This window comes from Alosa sapidissima, chromosome 6 (genome assembly GCF_018492685.1).
Source record: "Alosa sapidissima isolate fAloSap1 chromosome 6, fAloSap1.pri, whole genome shotgun sequence".
In the NCBI taxonomy this organism is placed as follows: Eukaryota; Metazoa; Chordata; class Actinopteri; order Clupeiformes; family Clupeidae; genus Alosa; species Alosa sapidissima.
The window spans coordinates 23,143,996-23,169,514 of NC_055962.1; the positions used below are offsets into that span (position 1 = coordinate 23,143,996).

At 44.7% G+C, this 25,519-nt stretch overlaps 2 protein-coding genes across 20 annotated transcripts in view; one reads left to right on the forward strand and one right to left on the reverse strand.

The window, feature by feature from the left end:
* nrxn3b (neurexin 3b) overlaps positions 1–19,882 on the forward strand; it is a 217,314-nt gene extending 197,432 nt beyond the window's left edge. For 13 of the 18 annotated variants that reach the window (XM_042094857.1, XM_042094866.1, XM_042094863.1 and 10 more), the window contains 2 exons: positions 7,003–7,081; positions 16,857–19,882. In XM_042094857.1, coding sequence (XP_041950791.1) covers positions 7,003–7,081; positions 16,857–17,839 — 1,062 coding nt within the window. In that variant the 3' untranslated portion in view covers positions 17,840–19,882. Of the gene's footprint in view, positions 1–7,002; positions 7,082–14,820; positions 15,350–16,856 lie in introns of those variants that run through there. The other 5 variants (XM_042094869.1, XM_042094875.1, XM_042094876.1 and 2 more) reach the window with 2 other exon arrangements.
* A 3,359-nt stretch (positions 19,883–23,241) lies between these two features.
* LOC121711352 (centrosomal protein of 128 kDa-like) overlaps positions 23,242–25,519 on the reverse strand; it is a 28,232-nt gene continuing 25,954 nt past the window's right edge. Inside the window, exons 21-23 of one of the 2 annotated variants that reach the window (XM_042094879.1) lie at positions 25,307–25,420; positions 24,354–24,462; positions 23,242–23,915 (exon numbers count right to left, since the gene is read on the reverse strand). In XM_042094879.1, the coding sequence (XP_041950813.1) occupies positions 23,815–23,915; positions 24,354–24,462; positions 25,307–25,420 (324 nt within the window). In that variant the 3' untranslated portion in view covers positions 23,242–23,814. Of the gene's footprint in view, positions 23,919–24,353; positions 24,463–25,306; positions 25,421–25,519 lie in introns of both variants that reach the window. The other variant, XM_042094878.1, reaches the window with a different exon arrangement.

A 25,519-nucleotide genomic window follows, 5' to 3' on the forward strand; every position in this document is an offset into this window, starting at 1 on the left:
TGTCCACATGGTTCGTCCGAGAATTGCGTGGATATTTTCGTAATGGGTTTGCTGGTTGACCGCAAAATGAGATAGGCTTCATGGGGTGCAAATGGGATTGAATGCATGGCCGTCTTCCATTTGTAGTACTGGTAGTGTTTTTAAGTAGAGAATAGTGTTAGACCTGATGGTTATCAGATTTGGTTTTGGCTGTATTCACATCTCCAACACTAACAAGATGAATGGGATATTCACTACAGAATTAGTGTTGCCTAATGCCTACACCCTGAGGCTTTGTTTTCTAAATGATCATTGAGTCCTGGGGTTGAAACCCAGCCAAACGGCACTTCATGCTGGCCATAATGATCTCAATGACCTCCACTCCAAAGCTACTGTTAAAATGCTGCGCATTTGAGTTGTTTTAGCGCTGTATTATACGCAAATGTTTAATTTCTGTTCATGGTATTTCTAACTTTGTTACAAACTTTGTGGGCAGCCGTGGCCCACTGGTTAGCACTCTGGACTTGTAACCGGAGGGTTGCCGGTTCGAGCCCCGAGCGCCCTTTTGCCCCCATGTGTGTGTGCGTGTGTGTGTGCGTGTGTGTGTGCGTGCGTGTGTGCGCCTGTGTGTGTGTGTGTGCATGCCCGTGTGTGTACATGCCCGTGTGTGTGTGTGTGTGTGTGTGTGCGTGCGTGTGCGTGTGCGCGTGTGCGTGTGTGTGCGTGTGTGTGCCCGTGTGTGTGTGTGTGTGTGTGTGCCTGTGTGTGTGTGTGCGTGTGTGTGCGTGTGCGTGTGCGTGTGTGTGTGTGTGTGTGCCCGTGGGTGTGTGTGTGTGTGTGTGTGTGCGTGTGTGCGTGTGCGTGTGAGTGTGGGTGTGTGTGTGTGTGCGTGTGGGTGTGTGGGTGTGTGTGTGTGCTTGTGTCCTGAGTGTCTCTGGCCAGTATCCTGCGCTCTCCATTACTGTGTGAAAGCACAGTGGGGAAAGCAGACTCTCCTCATCCCCATCCCCATCCCCTCCTTCCCCTCCTTTTGCCACAGGGCTCTGTAATTGAAACATCCAGCGAGTGTGCGTGTGGCGCTCTAATTTTAGCTAAGGCCCGGTGTGCGGAGAGCAAGAGAGGAGAGAGAGAGAAAGAGAGAGAGCGAGAGAGAGAGAGAGAGAGAGAGAGAGAGAGAGAGAGAGTTGGCCGGGACTGTTTGTCACTGTGCCCTCCCCGATGACCTTGTACTCTGCGGCAGGGGAGTGATTAAAGATCAAGGCCGAAGACCATTTCCTTTTACACAGGAAGATAAATGACCCTGTTTGAAAACTGGCTGCTATGGCCTGGGGCAATTAGAGTTTGCTGTGAGCTTGCAACAACCAATGCGCTGTGTACAAAAAAGCAGAGCAACGAAACGCACACACACACACACACACACTCACACTCAGGCACACAGAAGAAAAGATACTTTGGACAATCTATTCTATTAAAGCTCTCAGAAAGCTGGACAGAGGAGAAATTAGATGTATTTTTACTGCAGCCAAAAACAGGCCCAAGCTCCTAAAGAACAACGCTGACTGTGGTGAGACCTTGGAGTGTACTCTAAAAATCAGGGTAAAAAACAAACACACAAACAAAAGAAAACAAAAACATATACATCAATAGTTGCTGTTGAAGTTCACCCTGCATACATTTTTGAGGACTGTTTCCTCGATTTAGCTGTTTGTTTGATAATGATGAAAAATGACAGTATTTGGAATGTACTGTATGGATAACCATGGATACAGTATTTGTAACTGGACTGGAATGCTGTATAGAATAGAAAGGATTCTCTTCCTTCTGAAAAAATATGATCTTTTTCTTATAAAAGACATCTCATGTCTGAGGCCTGTCTGAGGTGAAAATGTGTTATGTAGTAAACTGGAAAGCCTTTTTCTTCCAGTGCTGGTTCCTACGATGAGATTGGGGGAGATGGCTTGTGGCAGCCTGTTGTCAGGGATATGGCTTGACGCCATCGATTCTCCTTGTAATACAAGCTTTCCCCTTGTCCCCCTGTCAACGCCGAGATTGGACATGATAATGCACATCTGAAGTGACCTGATCGAAGCCCAGGCTTCCGGATCAGAGATGACTATCACTGCGGCTCGTGTGGGGAGTTTTTCGGTTGTTGCTCTGTCTTTGAGGGGGGTGGGGGTGGGGGTGGAGGGCTTTTTTATTTTCTGTGTGCAAGCAGACCTCTCCAGACATTTAGTCTCCAGGGGTCTTTGTCGAGGATAGAGACATGAGTGGCGTACTATGCATTTATCTGGCACAGCATGGGGAACGTTCCAGAAAAACCCACCAGCAGACAAGGTCATGGTTCTAAAAGCCCTTCAGGGGAGGGGATGGCGGAGCCAGTTCTTCTTCCTTCACCTGTCTTGATGTCAGTCTAGCAAAAACAATGAGTGGAATCCCAACACCAATTTGACATCCGTGCTTTCTTGTGATCGAAAGGAAAATGCATCATTCCCGTGGATATTGTAGTATAAAATATGTTTAAAAGAAGGTGTCTGGTAGGATTAGGGATATTGCTTTGAAGCCTGTCTTTTCCCTCCTTTAGTGTTTAGACAGACATCATCTTTTTTTCATTGGGATTGCAGTAAATAGATCTCTGCAAGCAAAGCACAAGCCAAATAAACGCTGCTGCTGCTGTGCTGGCTATTCGTTTGCTCCGGCGTCTCTGAATGCGTTTCGTTTGCTCCGGCGTCTCTGAATGCTTGGCTTGATATTTTTATGGGATGCGGAAAGGGATACTGTGGCTGCATGACAGCGAATATTTCTTTTTTAACACCAAAACTGCAGGAGACGCTGCTGTGATTACGCAGTTTATAAACCCTTTTTACCACGATTTGAATTATCTCGTTCGGGTTTTTTTTTTTTTTTTTTTGGGGGGGGGGGGGCATATTTCATGTATTTAAACATGGAATTGAAGAGAAGAGATTTAATCAAAGTCTTATTTTAAACTGATATCTGTGGAGATATCTTCAGTATATTCGCCCTTTGCTAATGACAGAATCACAGAGTAGGCCACTGCTGAGCAGTGCCCTACTCTGTGATTCTGTCATTAGCAAAGGGCGAATATACTCCCCCTTCAGCCAAGGTTTTACACACACACACACACGGGGGGGGGGGGGGGGGCTAATCAAAACTGGCCTTTTCTTCAGCTGTGAGCTCAGAAGGGGGGCCCTCTCTCTTTCTATTTGCTCTGTTCTTTCTCTCCCTCCATCCATCTAAATGTATAGAAGCATCTCTAATGTGCACCTTAATGCCATGTCTTCACCGGTAAAGTGGCTAATGTGTGGAGCACCAGGGAAGGTGCGAAGGTATTTTTGTCCCATTTTTGTCTGGTCCATTTAGTGAGCTGCTGTTTTCAGCACTCCCAACTGTTGTTATGGTTTAGCCATAATGTGACTTTCTTGCTGCAAGTTCTTGCCCATGACATGTCCTCTTTTGACAGGAACATGCATGGTACATATAACTCATCTCTCTCTCTCTCTCTCTCCCTCCCTCTCCCTTTACTGCTGGCAGAAGACAAGCAGGCCTGTTTTTCTTTTTCCCAAGACTGGTTTTCGCTAAAACGAAGGCATTTTGATGCCAAAATATATTCTTTTTCATGCCATGGAGATTTATTCCCAGAATTGGATTTCGCCAGCTGTGAAATCAGGTTTTGTAGGCTTGCTGGCCAGGCACTGAGGGTTGACGTGGTGGGGGGGACAGAGAAGACGCATTTTCATACATTTTTGCACAATTTCTTCAGTCTGTCACTATATATCTTTTTAATACCTCTGTTTTTTTTAAGCAAACAGATGTGTTATAATAGCCTTACTAAGCACATCCCCCGCCACATAAAGGACAAAAAAACAAAACAAAGAAAATGTAAATAAAGAATGTGAGGGGGGGGGGGAAGCAAATGGGGGCATTTCATGCTTAGCAAATTCATGGCTCAAAACCAGCTGTTGACCCATTGGCCTTCACTATGCATGTACAAAAGTGAGAGGCATTTTGCGAGGATGTTTATGACATTGAAAAGCTTGCTGCTGAAATCTGCTTCGGCAGTCTCACTCTGTCTCTGTTGCACATGTGTTGCACGGAGACGACAGATTAGGGAAGGTATTATGTTGGAGGTCTTTCATCAGATGAGATAAGAGAAAGACAAGGTATTCCTTAGAGAAAACTGTCACCCAGGCTCCACCTACAGTCTCGGGGGAAAAAAACATTGTTTATGACTGGTTGATGTCAGTTAAAAAAGTATACAGAGCCTCAGTTTAGTTATCCTTTAATATTATGGAGAACAGCATAACATTTGGCAAAATAAATAGTTACCTTATGGCCCTACAAACAACTCTTGAAAGAAAACTATGCCACAACCAAGCATGGTTTAATATAAATCTATGACCATGGCATGTATGCAATGCAATTTACCCAGATATGACATGGACTTGTGCTAATTATGTAAGTGGGATAATGTATTCTCAGCTGGACTGCATTGATAAAAGTCATCATAAGTGTTCTTTAGCTGTGCTTTTGTGTGTTTGGGACTTTGATCCTTAGTGACACCTTGTGTAATGTAAGCTGTCAGATTATGCCAGCTTTTTCTTTCAGCGGATCTGTCGGATGTAACGGTACGCAGGTGAAGTCAGGTAACATGCCACCCAGCAATGAGAAAACAGGAGCGTTGCCTTAAATACAGACATCACAGGCTTACTCTTACTGTTTTGTACACTTAAGGGGCATTTTGACATTGGTTTGTCAAATAGATTATCTAACATACAAACAAAACACAGAGAGAGAGAGAGAGAGAGAGAGAGAGAGAGAGAGAGAGAGAGAAGTGTTGTGCTGACTGTGCTTCCCGGGCCAGTCACGACGTGCCACATCTCTCAAGGTTCCCGGGTGATTTTACACAGCAGTAAACAGGCGGCCTTGCCTCGCCTCTCTCTCCCTCCCCGCGCTCTGAGAGAATTATTGAAAAGGCGGCCGAGGGGCTGGAGGGCATGATGGTGCCAGCGCCGACATAATTCAATCACCTCTGCGGCCTCGTGTCAACACCCACCGTATGCTGTGTGTGTGTGTGTGTGTGCGTTGTCTCAGACTGCCGCAAGCTATGACTTTACCCCGGCGTAATAATCTAATCTAAAACTGCCTCGCTACCATCGTCTCTGACTTGGGTTTGCTTTTGTTTTTTGGCTGACATCTTGTGTCGTCCTTCAGTGGGGGCTCATATTTTGAGTGTTTGTGAGGAATCAATAACAACACCTCTTCAGGCACCCCCCCCCCCCCCCCCCTCCATGCCCCCAAAGACCTCCCTTCTCTTGGAAGCACTAACCTTTGCACCTGCTAAGCCAGCTACTGTTGAGAGGTCTTACTCTGTGTGGTCTATGCCAGCTTACAAGGCTTGGTCTTTGCCAGAGTAGTTTGTTTGAGAGGTCACATTGAAGTCAAGGTATTTAGGTATTTATTTACCTTCAAGCACTGCTAGTGCTCTCGAAAGTTCTTCGGTCTTCACTAAGTCACCATCTTTGGGTAATAAGCCCCCACCCCTACCCAAAAAATGCCTCCAACCTCTAGGAGCACAAGCACAAGCCTTTAAAAAAATCTCTACAGTATGGGTGATTCAGGCTCACTTGCAGACAGAGAGCATTTTTTACTCTGGGCCATAGTTCTATGCTGTGCCTGCGGCCTTGACCACACCGCAGCATTCACCACTTCTTCATCTGGACACTCGGTGAATACAATCAAACAAATGGACTCTTTAACTGCACTTAATGTCTCAGCGTCTTACACAGTGGCTTTCATATTTCTCACTCTCTCTCTCTTTCTCTCTCTCTCTCTCTCTCTCTCTCTCTCTCTGTCTTTTTCTTCATTGCACTCTTTCTCTGTCTCTCGTTCACTTCTCCTGTTTCTCTGACTTCCTTTCAAACTCTCTCCCTACTCTTCTACTCTGTCTCTCTCACTCCTTCTCTCTCCCTCCCTCTCTTCTACTCTCTCTCTCTCTCTCTCTGTCTCTCTCTCTCTCTCCCTCCCTCTCTTCTACTCTCTCTCTCTCTCTCTCTCTCTCTCTCTCTCTCTCTCTCTCTCTCTCTCTCTCTCTCTCTCTCTCTCTCTCTCTTTCTTTCTCCTGGGCAGCCTGGCTCAGGAGCACTGTTTCATTAGTCTGTCAAAGCCAATGATATTTAGAGCCTGGACCCTCTCACCCAGGACTGCAAACTCAATCAGCGCTATGATTTCATAACCCTGCTCTGTGACAGGGCTTATTTTATCGCACCGCCGATCCACGCTAATAAACACCCTGCCCCAACCTACCACCCCATCAAACCAACCCCCCCTCCACAAACACATGCACACACATACACACACACTCTCTTTCTATCTCTCTCTGTCTGTCTCTCTCTCTCTCACAAACTTATACTCACACACACACACAAAAAAGGTGAAATATGACTGACGTAGCAGCTTGGTGCCGGTGAGGGAACGGTGGGTGGGGGTCGGGCAAATAAATCATCATGTTGGTGGTGGGTGGGTGGTGGTGGTGATCACCCAGTGTGGCACCTGCACACAAATCAGCCCCCCACTCCGCTTCTCCCTGGGACCCTGATGGTCAGTCACAACACACTGATGAGGGAGGATGGCTAGGGGGTGGCAGAGGCGGTGTGTGTGTGTGTGTGTGGGGGGGGGGGGGGGGTTGCATAAGGCTGGGGTTGTAAATAATCAGCTGCAGGGAGCAGTAGGGGTAAGGATGGGGTGGGATGGTGCAGAAATGCCATCCTGGCAGGATGATGAGATGTGTGCAATAATAGAGAATGGCAGCAAAGACCCTTCCACATCTGCTCCGTTGTTTTGTCTCCCGCGCCCATAAGCATTTGCATTTTGGTGAATGCAAATTCAAATTCACTCTGGTGCCGTATGCTCTGCATAGCTGTCTCCTTTCTGTATGTCGTACTTGAACTCCTGTTCTGTTGCTTTTGTTTTTCTCCTCTCTTGTCCACGGTGCTGTCTGGACCTCAGACGACGGACGACATCGTGTCGTCGGCCGAGTGCTCCAGTGACGACGAGGACCTGGAGGAGTGCGATTCGGGACACGCAGGTGGGATGGGTGTGTTGAGTGTGTGCTTGCTTCGATCTGGTCTATTTGATTTGGAAACTTTTTTTTCTGTTTTCTCTTCTATTTATTATTTATTTATTTTTTTGATTTGCAACCGAGGACCTACTCCTCAAAGCATCATGCCCCATGAGAACATAAAGTGTAACTTCAAAAGGGCTCCAGCCAAAGCATTACTAAAGGCATGTTAGATTAGCGTGCTAACTTTGAAACTCCCTTAAGCACTCATGAGTTCAGAGAAGAAACGCAGTGTCCACAATCCTCACAGAAATTCAGCTGTGCTAGATACTCACCAGCACATACCTAGATCTCAGTACACTTAGATATAGTGCTATAGTTGTACCATACTTTTTACAAGTCAAAATTAGATTATTAAAAAGTTACACTTGACTATGGGGCCTAACGTTGCAAACATGGCATTGCATCTATACTAATTTTGTCCTCTCTGCATTCAAAAGAGAGTGGAACTTTAAGTCAAAAGTACAAAATTAGTATCAAGCTCCATGTTGTTCGCACTGATGCTTCAAAATGTATCTGTCCTGTTCATGATTGACCTTTGCCAGTGCGTTTGGTGTGTGTGCGTGTGCGTGCGTGTGTATGCGCCTCACTCGACAGAGGATACATTTTGAGACTCTTGGAAAAGGAACCAAAAATGCTTTCAGCATAGATACTGTGATATGTACTGTAGCAGACTAACTGCAACGGAAACCAGTTCTCCTCTCCTGTGTGTTCCTTTGTCTCCTACGTCAGAGGCTTGCCTTGCGTTGAAACATTCTAATAGAGAACAGATATCCTCGAATTTCTGTGTGCATTGTGTCCCCCTACACATAGTCTCTCAGCAGGTGAAGGTGATTTTTCTACTTTCTTTTTTGTTTCTTTTCTTTTGTATATTATTTGTTATAAATGGACGTCAGAGGCGAGACAGGCAACAGGCTTTAAGCTAATGACGGGGTTGACGTGCAACACGTCTCCTGTTTTGAAAAAGCACTTGGGGCGCGACCCTGTTCTACTGAACTTGCGCAATGAGCTGCCATTGAAACGGTTAAGCTGTAATTATGTGATGCCCACAGCGGCGAGTTGGTTGCAAATCCGGCGTGGAGCAACAGGCTGGTTAATTTATGACAACCTCTCCGTTGGCCCTTTTGCCAGTAATGGCGCGGCGAAAGCTTTTTAATTGCCGGGCTGTCCTTCAGAATGCCTTCCTAGCCTAATTAACACGCTTGTAATCTGCCTAAGTATGCTCCATGTGTTGCAAAGCATATGCCCAGTTTTCACAGCTTTTCACCTCCTACAATCAATTAAGAACAATTAAGACAATGAATCATTGCTCATGTTACTCCTCACATAGAATTAACCACGCCACACTTTTCTTCTTCCTCTTAATGAGAAATGCTTGGCAGATCATGTGCTGTCCTTTATTATATATTCAGTCCATGATCCCTTTTTGTTGTTCTATTACCAACAAAGACAAGTTTCATTACTTTTAAAACAACGTCTACTTGCTTGACCTTATTATTATTGACCAGGGGCACTATCTTTTAATAACAACGAAAGATATGAGGCAGCTGGCTGGAGAGAGGCAACTGGCTAGACTGCAGCGGATTGTTTTGTCTCTATAGTTTGTTTTTTCTGCACTTTTATCTTTAAAAAGCCATTGCTCAAGGTGCCAGCCCCAAGTGCTCTGAAACTTTGGAATTAGGATACTGTTATAAAGCAAGGTTCTAGTACACAGTACCCCGTCCTCTCTCATTTAAGCAGAACAGACAAGTACATTTGTCTGCATACTACATTCATACACTCGTGTTGACACAGAAATTCATATCCTCATTCTGGTAGCCCCACCCTCCTCCTCCTCCCAGTCTTTTCAGATTATGGACAGTTGCATGACATGTATTGGTTTCATTTGCATTCCATTTATTTATTATTATTATACATTTTGACGTCCAGTACCCCATCCTCGTCCCCATATTGAGGTTTACATAAACATCTCCCCCCCTCTGTATCTTCTCCCACTTGACATTCCATACTCTGTGATTTGGGTTTTCCGTTTGGGCTCTTGTCTCTGTACATCCATCTCTCCAGGATAAAAAGCTGATCCTCTCGTTTTACCTCATCTTGTGCCGCATGAAATTTTGGTGGTTGAAAAAAAAAAAAAAAAAGATTCTCATTTTTGTTTTTTTTTCTGTGCCATTTGGCCTAACTAAAAAAAAAAACAACATCCCTCGTTTCTTACCCCCTCCTTCCCCCATATTTAATACGGCAGGAAATAAAAGGCAACAAAATCTTTTCTTGCCATCATCTGTTGATTTATTATTTATTTATTTTTATTTTTGGCCTTGTGCAGGCAACCCCATTCTGTCTCAAGAAAGTTGTGTGTGAAAGAATGATTCCTTTCCCCAACCCATCCTCTCCCCACTTTATTTCTCCTCAGCCTCTCTGCACATACATGTCTGTTTGAATGCAGATGGCATAAAAAAGAATTTTATTGCCACAAAGTATATCTGTTTTTCTATTCTATTTGTTGCTCTTAGTGAAACCCAAAGCATTTGTGGCATGCACTGACTGTAGCTAGCCCTACTAAAAAACCTCGGAAGATCTCCATCTGCTAATGCATGGACGTGACTGGCACCATTTTGTGCGCTTCTCCATCCATAATGCGCTCTGGCTAACCCTGTGTTGTGTGTGTGTGTGATTATGTGTCCCGTGCTTCTGATTGTGTTTGTGTGTGTTGCTGTAGCATTTTCACGCTACAGCCTTTGTGTGCTTTGGTGACATCTCCGTGGTTGTGTTCCTGTGCGTGCTTTGTGCGTGCTTTGTGTGTATTTGTGTGTTTTGTACTGTACCTTTCTTATGTTCGTCTTTGTCTTGCAATACTGCGTCTCATGACTGTGTTCTGTGTCAAGTACAAACTGTTTGACCTACCCTTGATCCAGAGGGGATTCCACAAGAGGGCTTACAAATGTGAGGGTAGGTCAGGAAGAGAGGAAGCAAAAAAAAAAAAAAAAAGCAAAACATGACCAGGCTTCCTGACATTTAACCAAAGATTAAAGATTAAAGATTTAGACTTTTAACCAAACCATTTATTTATTTAGCACTATCTCCTTTACAAATGCTGTTATATAATGCAAATAAATGTGTAAGCTACATCTCTCACTCGTTCTCTCTCTCTCCCTGGTTCAGTGCGGAAAGCATTGAGACATACACGGAGACGAGTCGTGCCCAGTGAAACGGCTCTCATTACTGTTGACCAGTACATGCTTAATGAACACTCGGGCTGTCACCACAAATTATTAATCGGACGGCTCACAAAGATGTGCAGCGGATTTCGTCCTCGCAGCCCCAGACAGTTTGTCGATGAATTCTCACCATCAGTTTTACTGTCTGGGTTGGCCTTTGATGAGTTGTAAACTCTAAGTAACCTTGTATTGGAGCTGAGGGGGGGGGGGGGGGGGGACGACACAGTTCTGCGGTAGCTGATCCCAAGGGCTGGCTGAAATGGCATTAGGGTGCGAGGTCAGGATTAACAATCGTGCCCTTAGACGGGTGAATGTGTGGTCATGGGGGTGAGGAGGAGGAGGGTGGTGGGGCACTGGGGATGGAGGGATGGAAAAGAGGGGTGGCGCGAGACAGCCGATGAGTGGGCTGTGAGGTGTAAAACATGTGAGGCCACTCTCCCAACGCATCCCTCAGAGGGCGCATGAGCCACGTCACCTCTCGTCAGGCCCCGTTGAGCCTGCTGTCGCTTCGGCGCTGCAGGCTCAGATCAGTTACAGGGGCTTATTTGGATGACGTGTGTGTGTGTGTGTGTGTGTGTGTGTGTGTGTGAAGCACACAAGGGGGAGGCGGGCCGAGTCAAAGCGACTCGGCCCCAACAAATCAAGCCGGCTGTGTAGGAGAGGACTCACGACTCGCGTCCCAAGGATGCCAATTTAAAACTGTGGGGGTGCGCCCAGGGACACAGTGAAGGATTACGAGCAATCTGCAACATGGCATATCAAATTACACCGCCCGCTCTACACCACCAAAATGCCCACACACACACACACTGTCCTGCAGTAAGTGGACTCTTTGTCTTGCATTCACACACACACACGCTGTGTCCTGCAGTGAGTGGACTCTTCCTCTTGCACCCACACACATACACACACACACACACACACGCTGTGTCCTGCAGTGAGTGGACTCTTCCTCTTGCACATAATGGGTGAAGTCACTCTGTCATGGCCTCAACCTCTGAAGCCATGAGAGTCCCATTTCTCACACAGCTGGCGACGGTGACATGCCCTGCAGTGTCCCTTCCACTGTGCCCAGCATGAGGTCCCAGCAGGCTGGACAGTTGTCGGCCACATCTCTGACCCCAGAGTGAAAGTGGGGGATGTCACATGCCCTGCATGGTTGCACGGTGTGCTGACAGTGGCAGCCCCACGAGTGCTATCCCTATGATAATCTCATGTGCCCCCTCACATGGTGTTAGTGGGGTAGGTGTGTGTGTGTGTGTGGGGGTGTGTGTCATCAGAGCTTAGGCTGAGGTGAAACGATGTGCAGCAGCAGCAGGAGAAGGCTTTGGCCTGGCGTACACACACACTTCTCCACCACAAAGGGATTCTCTTCTCCTTTTCTTTTTCTGCAAAGCAAGGCCAGGCTCCTGGCATCCCTTTCACAGGATTAGGGAATTAAACCCCAGCAGAGAGACACACACACACACACACACACACACACAGATGCGCGCGCGCGCGCAACCGGGCCATTCATCCACGTTTGGGAGCCTCGATAAACACCAGCCTGGTCCTGAGAATAGACCACGGATGGCAGGCTGTGCCTGGAGAGAATCTCCTGTTCCCGGGGATTGAGCAGCCCAACCCCTTTGTGTGTACGGAGGGATTGGGTGGGTGTGCAGCCGGACATTTTATGTAAATGTTGCTTAGCGGACCTCCTGTTGACATTGTGACATTTTCACACTGCGTGACCACACCCGGGGATAGGTGCATTTTGCACTTAAGAGACAACTTTAAGAGAGGTATCCCTGAAGTTTTTGGTTTCAGGAAAAAGACGCATTGAGATAGAAAGGCTATCAGGAATTTTGCTCCACGAGTTTCTTGGTAGGAATAACAGAACTTAGGCCCCAGCCGTGGCGCAACTGGCTGGGGCACTTGCACCGTACGCCGGCGACCCGGGTTCGATTCCCGCCCCGTGGTCCTTTCCGGATCCCACCCCCATGCTCTCTCTCCCACTTGCTTCCTGTCATTCTCCACTATCCTGTCAATTAAAGGCATAAAAGCCCAAAACAATATACCAAAAAAAAAAATAGAATAACAGAACTTAGATCCACCCTCACTGGCTGGAAAAACAAATCAGTTGTTAGTGAACAAACACACAGAAGGATGGCTTCCTGTTTGATCAGGAGTTAAATATAGTCAACATTAGTGGTGCTTGCTTAAGAGCTAATAAGGGATTGCATTGTGTATGAATACACAGAGGTCCTGTATGTCTCATTCCTCTCCAGCCTGCAACTTAACAGTAGCGTGTGTGACCAGGGTGCTATGTTACGATGCAGGGGATGTGTTGACTTAGCAGCAAAGCTAACACAAGGTTGAGCGCTTTGAGACACCAGCGCAACCCCCTGGCAAACAAAGCTCATGATAACGGAGAGGTGCTTTGTGAATTTTGAGAGAGAGAGAGAGAGAAAGAAAGAAAGAGGAAAGGAGAGAAAATCACCATTGAAATTCCTTACTCTGCATGCCTCCAGCTGGCTCGATAGTCAACTCTGTCATGAATCACTGAGCCATGCTTCTATCAGGCTAAACACACGAACAGACTGGATCTCGTAGATTCAGCCTTCTAAAACCAGAGGGACTTGATAAGCAAGTGCACACTACCATTCCCATGGCACAGTTCCGCAGCAAGCTGAACGCTCTCTCCACCACTGCCATGGGTGTGTTTGCCATCAAGAGATTGCCATCAAGTCAATAGCCTCCATTCATCCATTCAGCCAGCCCCTGTCGTCGATTGTTAATTAATTATGTGCCGTGTCAGTTGAGTGGATGCAGACTGCAAAACAGTGCACCCCCACAAAGCAATTGAACAATCAAGCTTCTGAGATCAATTTCATTCAATTTAGTTTTAACCTAGTTATGTATCACAATTTCCAATTAGTGTGGTCTCAAGAGGCTTAGGTGCGCCTGGGTTCCATGAGCTCCTCTGAGAATAAGCACATAGTCGAAGTTGGCAAGGAAACAATCCCATATTAATAGAGAGACATCATACAACATGAACCCAACTCAGAAGAGGAGGGCCTGGGCATGAGAGGGAAAAGGGAGTGATGAGATGGGGATGGGAGGGTCTGGGAAAGAGACAGGGAGGAAAGCAGAGAGCAGAAGTAGATTTATAGTTTTTTATATATAATGTACATCCTGAGACATGGTGCAGACAGCACACAGTTTATCAGGTTCTGAATGAATTTTTGCTCATGTCCTCTTGTGGAATTCCTTGGAATATTGTTTTATCTGTCTAGCGAAGGCTGTTGGTTATATATTGACACAAGATCAAATATTTACCAAATAATAAACGTATTAACTTTTTAAAGCCCTATTAAATTTCACAGTTAGCTCTAATAATGTGATGACATAATTAATTAGGTGACAATGTAAATTGGGTCTCTTTGTTTGTCCAAGTTAAAAGTGCTTGTCTAATGATACAGCCCACAGCCCTTGGCGCTCCACTGTAGTGGGGCACTTGAGCCAGTCCTGTAGATCCCAGCTTGCCTTGACATTATTCTACTCTCCCTAAATGCAACTTATTCAGAGCATGGTTTAACCTTGCAGTGAAAATCCCAAACAAAATGAAATTAAACAAAGCAAATAAACAAATAAAATAAAAAATTCCTTTCCCTCCCCTCCAAGACGTACATCCAGACTGCACCCCTGTCCTGTCTTTATTAACGTACAGTACTAACACACGTTTTTGTAAACAATCAAACACACAAAAACACTGGAGACAACTAATAATCCTTGTGATTATTAGTTGCTGAAGGTGGTGACCGTGATAAGTCAGTGTGTCCCTCCTCTCCTTTTGTTAACCTCAGTGTGTGCTTTCTGGTTGTTCCTCCCCCTTGATAGTGTGAGTCGCAAAATTATGTCCATTTGCTTTCCTAAAAATGTGCTTGTGTGTTAAAATACGTATATATGCATATGCATATGTGTGTGTATATACATTTATGCTGTTCTGATTTCCATAAAGTAATAAGAAATGAACATTAATGATTTATGATGATTTAAATATGGCAATTCTGTGATAAACTTATACATTGTTATTCCTGTCTTGGTCTCTTTCTCTCTTTCTTCTTGATGGATGGTGTTCGTTAATTTGATTGGCTCTATTGACGACCCCAAACTCAATTACCGATTGGCTACACTAAAACTTCCAAACTTCCTCAGTTCATCAAGAATGAAATAGAGGAGGATGGTCCAATTTAACCCCTCACCACTATCTTCTTTATAAAAAAAACTTCAAGATCTGCAGTTGATCACTTCTCCTCCAAAAAGTAAAACTCAATTGACCAGATGAATTGTGTTTAAAAAATAAATAAATAAATAAATAAACTGCATGGTGAAGAAGTTGCAGCTTAGGGTTTGTAAGACTTGTCAGTGTTGAGAGTGCTGTTTTTTTCTCTTGTGGATGGGCATGTATATGCTCACTGTCTGTATATCCCCACCCCTTCCTTACAGCTAAAAGCTCTAACGCAGCCCGACCGCTTCGTACCGCCTTTACATGGACATGGCAACTGATGTACACGTTCTCACCCATCTTTGTCATTTCCTACCTAGTATGTTCATAGGTCCTTCTCCCTCCCCCACCCTCCCCCCCACCCACCCCCTCTCTCCTGGCCCTCACTTCCCCCAAAAAACTTTAGCGATGATATATGTACAGTCATACATTTCTTCAAAACAAAAATAACATTTTAATGTCAAGGGAAAAAAGAATAAATAAATAATACATTATAAAAAGATTTAATAATCAGATTTACATATCTGATGCAAAAAATTGAGATTATCTATTAAAATATCATAGATGTACAGTTTTCATTTTGTAAAAAAGTTATTTATCAAAAGAAAGAGGAAAAAATAACTAATTAACAGAATGGTGAAGTTTATTTTTCATGTCATGGTGTGTGGATGTATGTGTTGTTGCCTCCCAGTGCCATCCTGTCAAGAGAGAGATCATTTAAAAAAATAAACTAAAGTACTGCTTAATAACAACAATCTTACAAACTAACCACACTTGTCCAAAAGGCATTCTTACACAACTTTCTTTTGTAAATTTTTTTCTTCCTGCCAAAATCATGCGGGCAATTTGTTGATGTAAGTTACAAAAATATGGTATGCTTCCTTCCTTTGATGAGTACTTTTTTTTTATTGGCTCTTATTATTATTATTATTTTTTTTTCAAAACTGACTAGTTTTGATTTTTCTTTTAATCGTATTTACTAACCCTTTTTCAATCTGTGCCTATGGTTTGCGAATGTTTCCAGGTTTTGCTTTGAGTTTGGTTGTTGATTTGTTTTGCATTGCATTTCCTTTCTGTTACTCTTTCTTTCTGTTTTTCTTTTCCTTTCCTTGTTAGACATTTGCATTGCCTTGTAGTGCCCTTTGTTTGTAAGCCTTTGCAGTGTGTAAGCTGGACACTATGGCAGACGGTTGGACTGGTATCAATGACCATCTGAATGTTTTTATAGCTGCATAACTCAATGTAATTAAAACAAAAAGTAAAAGTTGTAACTAAGGATCGGTTTTCTAATGCAAGTAAGAAACACCATGGCAACCTAGTTCACATAAAAAAAAAAACTAAACAACACAATTTGATTCTACATATTACTTAACATTCAGGTGTTGTTGACGTGTTTTCTGACCTAATGCCATTGTGGTTACCACATAAGACCTGTCAAAAGGCAAAAGACTAGGGTCTGTGAGGGAACCTGCCGAATCGGTTTTGTGAAGAGTGAGCGAAAGCTAGCCCCATGTGTGCAGGTATTTTAGTCCACACAACAGCAGAACTAGGAGGTAAGAAACAACTGTCCTGAGAGGCTAGCAAAGCACCTAATAATCCCTCAAGTCTCTGGAATTAAGTTCTTTGTGACATACAGTACATACCTACACGTTGTACATAAAAGTGGCAAAAAGTGGCTTGTACTAAGTAGTTACTAAGTAGTTCATGCACAGATTTACACTTTAACAAATGTATTAGTATTTTAAAATGTAAATTAAATAAATTCATTGTAAATGTACATTGATGTACATGGAATATGATTGATAAAGATTCATAAGATTAAATGTTCCATTCAGTAATTACTTGTTCTAATAGGCCTACATAGATAGTATTATGCCTGGTGTTGTTTTGTAGCTGCCATTATGGAGTTACATAGTACTCAAACTGATAGTCTCTACTGATAGTCTCTTTGGAGTTGCAGGGCGATACTAGTTATATTTAGGCACAATACCTTACATATCCCTTGAAGCCTTTTGATGCATATTTTTATTTATTTTCTAATCCTTTCCGCATTATTTTCTGTTTGAACTTTATTTGTGCAGGTGTGTGGATTTTGCATTTGTGTAGAATAGTGTTTTTGGTCATTGTTTGTTTACCTTTGGTTTGTCATTTTTTGCTTTAGTCTTTCTGTTTGGTGTGTTCTATAGTGTGGACTGTTGTGTAAAGCCTGGCCGTCCTCTAACACGTGTCTTTGTCTCTTTCTCCCTTTGTCCCACAGGAGGGGAGTTAGTCATCCCCGTTCTAGTAGAGGATCCCCTAGATATCCCTCTTGTCTCAACCCGTGCTCCCTATATCCCCCTTCCCCCAACCCTACGCCCTGTCCTCACCATTATCGAGACCACCAAAGAGTCCCTGTCCATTCCTACTGAGGCGGGGGTACCTTGCTTGTCGGACCGAGGCAGCGATGATTGTGATGATGATGGTGATGATGATGATGATGGTGATGGCTTGGTGATATCGGGGTTTGGCTCTGGGGAGGCATTCGACTCCAGCCTACCCCCGACTGACGATGAAGATTTTTACACCACCTTCTCCCTGGTAACAGATAAGATCTTGACCACGTCGGCCTATGATGGCGGCTACAAAGCCCACGCGCCCAAGTGGGAGACCAAGGACTTTAGGCCTAGCATGGCTCCGGAGGTCAGCAGGACTACGGCCGTGCCCCCCGCGCTGCCTGACCTCCGGAGCACGACGGTGGCGTCCGCTCCGCCATCCGAGACGCCGCCTAAAATCCCAGCCGGCAAAATGAACAACCGCGAGGTCAAACCCCCGCCGCCGCCGCCGCCGCAAACAGACATAGTCCTACTCCCGCTGCCCACGTCCTACGACGTGGACGGCACCAAGCCCCGCGGCCCGCTCATCACCTCGCCCATGCTGCGCAACGTGCCCATCCCTCTTCCCACCATGCCGGGGATCCGGCGGGTGCCCCCCGGTGCCTCAGAAGTCATCCGCGAGTCCAGCAGCACTACGGGCATGGTGGTGGGCATCGTGTCGGCCGCCGCCCTCTGCATCCTCATCCTCCTCTACGCCATGTACAAGTACCGCAACCGGGACGAAGGCTCATACCAGGTAGACGAGACACGGAACTACATCAGCAACTCTGCACAGACCAACGGGGCAGTGGTAAAAGACAAACAGTCCAGTGCCAAGGGTGCCAACAGCAAGAGACCGAAAGACAAGGACAAGGAGTATTATGTATAAAAAAAACAAACAAGTTCAATAGCTCAACAGTGGACAAAAAGAGCAGTGTGGTATTAGAAAACAAACAGGTGGAACCAAAACGTGAGTAAAAAAAAATTGCAGTACCACATTTGGGAGCTACAATTTCACTTTAAAAGCCCGCTGAGAACTCACAAAACTGATGAGTCACTGAACAATAATGTACTGTGATTTCAAGCACACTTACTATGGTAAGCATATGGAGAAGGCAAATAGGCACATTGAGGACCTGTGTTACCGTGTGGTTGGTTGGTCTGGTTGCAGAAGTTGGCAGTGTAAAATATCTCATTGTTACATTGTTTATCCCCGAGTGACTTTCAAGAGATCTTTGATCCTTGGCATCAAAAGTAACAACAACGGACCACATTAAAAAAAAAAGAAAAGTACAAAAAAAAAAAAACCTTGTCCATTGTAACTCTGTAAAATACAACAATGATCATCAGCCATTTTGGGCATGCATGTGAAATGTGTGTGATACAATGCTGGCGTCTTTTGCAGAGAGAGAAGCGAGAAAGTGAAGAGGATTAGAACTGATGTTAAACAAAAATGGAAAGTGAGCACAATTTGCCATAAGAAAAAAACGCTCAATTCCCACTGAAGAAGAATAAAATGCAGATGTGATGATCGAGTCGTCACACTCACTTTTTGTTGATTTCTTTTATGTTTTTTATTTGTTTGTTTTGTCTCGTTTTCACTATAAATATATACAGATATATTTTGATGGGAAGAGAGCATAAAGTCATGACAGACATAACAGTACAGTTCTCAATTTAAGTATCGGCAGTGTATCAGTTTGTCAGATTTTTTCTGTTTGGATGCAGGATTAGGGGTCACTTTCTTTCTACTGGTCAGGAGAAAGGGTTTGGCAGCCACACATGGCATCGAGATTGATTTCTTATAAGAAATGCCAGGTCAGATCAGTCACAAAAAAAATACAAGATTTTTTTTTTAAAGTGTGTATAAGACAAAGGTGACATTTCTTGGTATATTTTCTTTTTGAATGTGTATTTTTTTTAAAAGCACTTGTCTCTGTACTTTGCTACATTATGTGTTTTGTGTCATTTTCCCTACCCCCTTTCTCATCCTTTTGAAACTGCTGCGACTGAAACTATACCATCATGTCTGTAGGATGAATGATTTGTCAATGTTAAAACAATACCTGGGAAGATGGTGTGAGGATCCAATGTGAAAAAGTGTGAATTTCATGTTGTCACAGTCAACTGTGTCAAACAACAGATATGTTTACATATTTTATTACATTATTGCCGTTGTACTTTGTAGGTCAATGCTGTACATAACATTTGCGTTTTATTTATTTTTTAAAAACTACTCTGTACAGAAAGAACATCGGGCCTAATTTATCAGTGTAGTTCATGACGAAAATAATTATTTAATTTCGGTGTGAAATCAGATTTGAGCAAGCATTGCATATGCATTTTTTTGTTTTGTTTTGTTTGTAAAGAGCGGCGAAATGTTGTTAGGTTAGCAATCTAGTCTTTCTGGATGGTGTTTCTAGTCGCATGAATATTTGACTACTGGAAGCTGTCAATTAATAGATCAACGCCCTCCTCCGTACCACGGCCTATACGTATCATTTGTTATTTTATTGTTATTTATTTTTTTATTTAAAAAGGGGTTAAGAAAATTTTAAAATAATAAAGATGGACTATGATGGAGTTGGTTGCAGAGTGCCGATACGTTTACTGAGGTACAGGATGAATTGTTCAGTGTCTGTCCATGTTCTGTCAAGTTCACTGTATGTGCTTTCATTTTCTTCTTTCATGTTCAACTTTTAATGTGCAGTTCTTCTTATTTGGTTATTCATTTTATAACTGTTCGTGCTGGCAAATATGTGGGATTTTATTTTTAAGTCATTGAATCGTTTTCTGTTCATGTCACATTTTTGAAGCAAATTCAAATCAGTGTGTACATTCATTTTGATTGTGTTGATGTTTTTTTTTATTGTTCATCCATTGTTTTTCCCTTTTTTGAGTTTAGGTTACATCCAGCAATAAAATGTTCTTCCCAGAGTTTTCACAACATTAGCATATGATGGTTGTGGTTCGTTCAGTTATGCACAGTGTTAAGGAAACATTAGCCCACATCTACATATAGCAGACCACTAAAAAAAAATCAAAACATCTGGTCAATCCTAACAAGTATTCTTTGGTCTTATAATAATTAAAAACCCTATTTTCATGCCGAGATGGTTTCAAAATAAGAGGCATGTGGGGGTGAGCAGAGGAACTGAGTCAGGGAGACCTGATCACTGAACCAAACTAAATCCACCCTACGCCCCATGTGACTGAACACTGTGTTTGTTTTGCAAAAAGTAATACGGTCCTACTGAATGCACCACAGTCTGTATAATGTGCCTCTTAGTTTGGCCTCTTTACTGCCGCAGTAGCAGAGGTCTGGTCTGCCAAACAATGGCCACCAAAATGGGGGAACAGCAGGGAGATGTGTCTGGGCAGACAGTCTGCCACATCTGTGCAGGAATGCAGGGAGATTAGACTAGCTCAGCCATATGGCCAGGTTAGGATTTGTGGATATGTGTGGTCAAGTGGTCCTCAACCACTTCCAAGCCCATTTTGATGCCAATCTTGTTCCACAGAAATGGCCCACTGAGCACTGGGCGATTTCTCCATTTCTCTGGTGCTTGCTGGCCGGGACCAGCCTTGGATACCGTTCAGGGCACACGGTAATCAAATGGGAACGCATTCATCCGTGACACACGTCAGCAGTGTACTGTTAAAGAACAACTTTATTTTTTCAAGGAAACACACACACCCACACACAGATATACACACAATCACACACACACACACACACACACAAAGATATACACACACTCATAAAAGGTATTGAGCTCACTGTAAATTCGTTTGGAGGATTGCTCTCGCTATCGAATCTCAAATAAGTACAGCCTGTTTTATGTTGGCTCGACAAACAGTAGAGAAAGATTGCCATCGATGCAAGATGCTTTACAGGAATTCAATTCGCCATTCGTCAATATGTTGTGAGTTATGTAGAGAATCAGCTCTCCCCCCTGCAGCCAGGAGCAGAGCTGCTAAGTGTTCCGTGACTCGCACCAAAGTCTCAAGCGGCCAAACTTTAATGACCACTACCCTCCGTATTTGCCCAGAGCTTCGCTCACTAGAGAATTAGAATTTTATAGATTATATTTTGCACGTATGAACTGAATGGTTGACATGAGTGATCGATGAGCTCAGCCACACTACTCCAGAGCAAACCTGTGACTTCAGCTTATTGTAATTATCTTCAGGGATGGGATTTTTCTATTAATTTCATGATCATAATCAATCACGAGAGCATGTAATATACATCACTGTCCCTATGAAATTTTTGCTGCTTCTTTTTACTATCCAATATTTACTACAAAGGTAGAATTGAAATCCACATTTCTTGGCATACATGCAGAGGTCCACCTGTCCCTATGAGTGAAACATTTAAATAACAACAAAAAAGAGCGATTTTCAATATCCGTTTGAGTGTAATGAGAGAAAGCGAATAGTGGTTTCTTTCTCTCTACACACATTATCTTTCCGTAGCCAAACTGACCCCCCCAGAGCAGCGGTGATCCCAGCCTTAAGCGCGCATCTGGCCAGAGGACGCCAAGGACGTGGAGCATAGCTGACGCTGATGAGTTGTGACGGGTAAAAAATGAGGCAATCTGACCCACGCTGCCCAAAGAAAGGCCACCGACCTCTCACAGCCAGGGTGCAGGCGGGCACATATCACAATGGGAGGCACAGAAGTCGAAAGTGAGGAAGGAAAAGAAAATTCGGAAAATACAAAAAAGGACTGATGGTCATCGTGCTTTAATGCAAAATGTCCTGTATATGCGGCATAGCTTTTCATTCGTCTTAGAGAAAAGGGAGAAAAAAAGCTGCAGCTCCTGCTGAGGCGAGGTGTGCATAAGTCTGTTTACAAACAAGCCCCCCAAATCCCCTCTCTGTAAATATGCCTGCCTCTCACTCACGGCCAGGCCTTCGTAATTCCTCCGACTTGAGAAGCGTCGTTCAGCTGATGGAGGCTGTTTTCAGGAGGACTGCAGCAGAAGAGAAGAGAGCAGAACAGAGCGACAGCGCACAGCACAGCGCAGGCAGTGGCTCTGGAACCAGGCTTTCTCTCTCGCACGCCATCGCCGTGGCCACAGTGCCCCCTTATGCTGCAGCGACAGACTCCAGCAGGCAGAGAGCCGGGGCCACGCTGCACAGTTGCATAGAAACCGGAGGCTTTGAGAGAAAAAGCCTGAAAGTGATCCTCGCTTGGGGGGGGGGGGGGGGGTCGATGGGCTCACTCGGAGAGAAAAAAGTTCCAAAGAGCATTTTCATGGCTGGGGTGGGGGCACATCATGGCTCATTAGGATCTCACGTCACACGAGGGGCAACTCCTCGCATAGATGAATGTGAAAGTCGGATGTTTTGTGTTTATGTCCATCAACATGTGTAGAAGAACAAGATCAAAGACAGGTGGAAGTGAGGTGAGGCTACTCTGAAAAACACACACGCCACATACACACATAAAACTACAAGCCAAATGAGACCCCGCAGTAGACAAAGGGAGAGAGCGCCATTCAAAGACACAGAGAAGAGGAGGAGAAAGGAGATGAGGAGCATGCCGAACACTCCTCTGTGACTGCGCTGGGGCTGGCTGTGGCTGACAGTGATGTATTCCGTGGAGCGGGGGTGGCAGCGTAATTGGATTCAACAGGAATCCCAATGAATCCTGAGCGCCTGGAAGCGGCCCATTTTCCCTGGGCTCCACACCACAAACCCAGCTCCCAGCCAACCAGCCAGCGAGGCAGGGCGACATTATGAAGGCTGGCAGGAGGAGGGGGGGGGGGGGGGGGGGGTCTGGGCGCGAGGCGAAACAATGGCAGCTGGTGGGTGGATGGAGACTATAGACCATCTCTCTAGCCTAGCGCAAGGCACACACGCTACAAAAGCTGGACGCTGTTCTGCAGGGCAGCCATGGGCCAGCTGGGAGATGAACAATAGGACCTGGCACTGGCGTCAATCAGTGGAAAATGAGTCAGGCGCTGAGTGTGATTGTGATATCACAGATGAGGCAACGAGACAAATGCATTCACATCCGCAGTTCACATCCCAGGTGCTCACATTGCCTGTGAGCCATTCATGTGTTTTCACTTGTAAACAACATAAAGTACTTGTTACACCATACACAACTAACTATACTATAGTTAGATTTAACTTTTAACAACAGTGCCTCTCTCCCCTGTAAGTCTTTCAAAGGCTGGATCAAGATTTGCCTCATTCTCTTCAAACACAAACTGATTTTGTGTTAACTGCACTTATCGTGTCTCAGACAGGCGTAGGAAATGAGACATCGAGACGATGTAATGCAGCTACATGTATTTTTGGATTTCACTGACAATTACAAAATAGTATAAAACAGTGACTGTCAATGCTAAAAAATATTAAGATAAAAAACAAACAATCATTTCACAGTACAGTAGTGTTATAAAGATGTAAAATGTATAAAACATGCACACACTTGCATAGTTCCAAAGGCACCACAGTTTGAAATGAGATGGTCCTCTCAGAACAGTTTAAACAGTTGTTATGAAACACCACTTACTGGCACCATTTACAGGAGAAAAGAGCTGGTAATTGATGGTAATTTAAAAAAATATGGCATATCACGTTCCTAAAAAATACTCCTCTAATGGTTTCTTCTTAACCTGCACTTTACCCTGCTTCCTGTTCTGCTGATTGGTCTGGCCAGCTGTTGCCATAGAGGTAGTCATGGTAGTCGTGCGCCGTGGAGTGGGGTTGATAATGGCAACAGTCCGCAATCGCATGGTTTCTAAGGGGGAAGGCATGCTGACAGGCCACCAGTGGAGAGGCAATCAGCAATATGGATGTTTGACCACCGGCCGATGCAATATGGACGTTTGACCACCGGCCGAGTCACACGACAGCTCTCTCCAGGTGTCCACTGATGGCGGAGGCGTCGCTGGTGAGGAAAGCAGAGTCCGGCTCGGGGGAGCGGCCTAAACGCCGAGGTGGTGCTGCTGAGACAGAGAGCGAGAGGGGGGGGGGGTCTCAGAATAGATAGTGAAATTACACATTTGAAATCGTTTAAGAGTGTCATTTCAGGCATTACGAGAGTCAAGTGCTCATAGATCCAGGGGGTAGGTGGTGAAAATGCCTGAACCTTTACCCAGTTTTCTGCCGTTTTCAGTTTCAACTTTTCTCTCAAAACAAATAGGGTAGAACTGCTCAGTTGCTGTCTTCCCCCAAATGCACTTCCTAGTGACTAATCTGCACAAGGGTGTTTTAAAAAAAATGCCCACCTATTCTTTCTCTTGACCTTAGAAAAATTAGGCCGTGGCTAAAGTGTGCTGGAGAGAGAGAGAGAGAGAGAGAGAGAGAGAGAGAGAGAGAGAGAGAGAGAGAGAGAGAGAGAGAGAGAGAGAGAGAGAGGGAGGGGGTGTCATGGGACTCACAGGCAGCGCCAGAGAGCAGGGTGCTGGACAGGAAGGTCTCGTATCCTCGGAAAGAGGAGGAAAGGCCGGCCAGTTGGAGACTCCGGGACGTAGCGTCCAGCTTCTCACCCTGCCAATGATACATAACTTTATTTTAGAGACTCAGAGTCCAGATGACACACAATGTGCATACATACATAAATACTTACATGCATCCAGACATACACAACAGCCACAGTAAATAAAACAGTCAAATATTTGTTCCAATGTTTCCAATAGCAAGAAGAATGCCAGTTAGTGTAGGGTCAGTGAGGGCCATTATGTATTCCTGAATATACTGTATTCCTTGACTCAATTAATTGAGGATGAAAGGTCGGACCAATAAAAAAAAAAAACTCCATGAGCAACAACAACCAATAGTGCAGAGCAAAAGAAAAGCAGGAAATGAATGCCAAACGCCTGTAACCTCTACCTATTACCAACAAAAGGAGAAGACCAAGAGTGTGGTGCACTTCAAGTGTTAGTCCACATTTCTGACATTCTCTAGGGAGGGTTTTCATTTCATTTGATTGGAAGTCTGTTTTCTAGTCGAAGAAAATGAACTCGACAGCCAATTTCCGCTCTGTTTGTTTTGGTAGTGAAAACCTTGATAGGAAGTTGCTATTAGGCTAATGCAATAAACACTTAAATGTGAGAAGGAGGAGAGACCGCAGAGGCTTTGTGAAAACGAGAATAGGCCATGGGGGAAAATTGCTTACCGACTGCAATCAGCGGCAAAATACTGCAATGATGGGGCCGTCAGGAATTACAAAAGCTTCTCCTTCACCCTCCTCAATCTAAATACTCCCTTCTCTCTCTCAAAATGAGCTGTTTTTTACTTAAGTCTTCATGATGGTTTATTTTCATTGACCTGCTCCTCTTTTTCTTCAGGGAGGGGTGGGGGGGGTTTGTCGATGGAATGAAAGCCGCCTTACTCGGTACTCCTGGATCTTGCGCTTGGACTCCTCCAGCTGATTCTGCAGGTCCCCCACGATCTCCTTGTATTTGCTGTAGCGCTGCTCCACCGCCTCCCGCTGGCGCTGGGACTCCTGCCGGGACAGAAGCAGAACGCTGAACACAGACGCCAGCGCTGAGCTCGGACTCGCCCACGGAGGGGTTGTTGGAGGGGCAGGGGGTGGGGTGGGGTG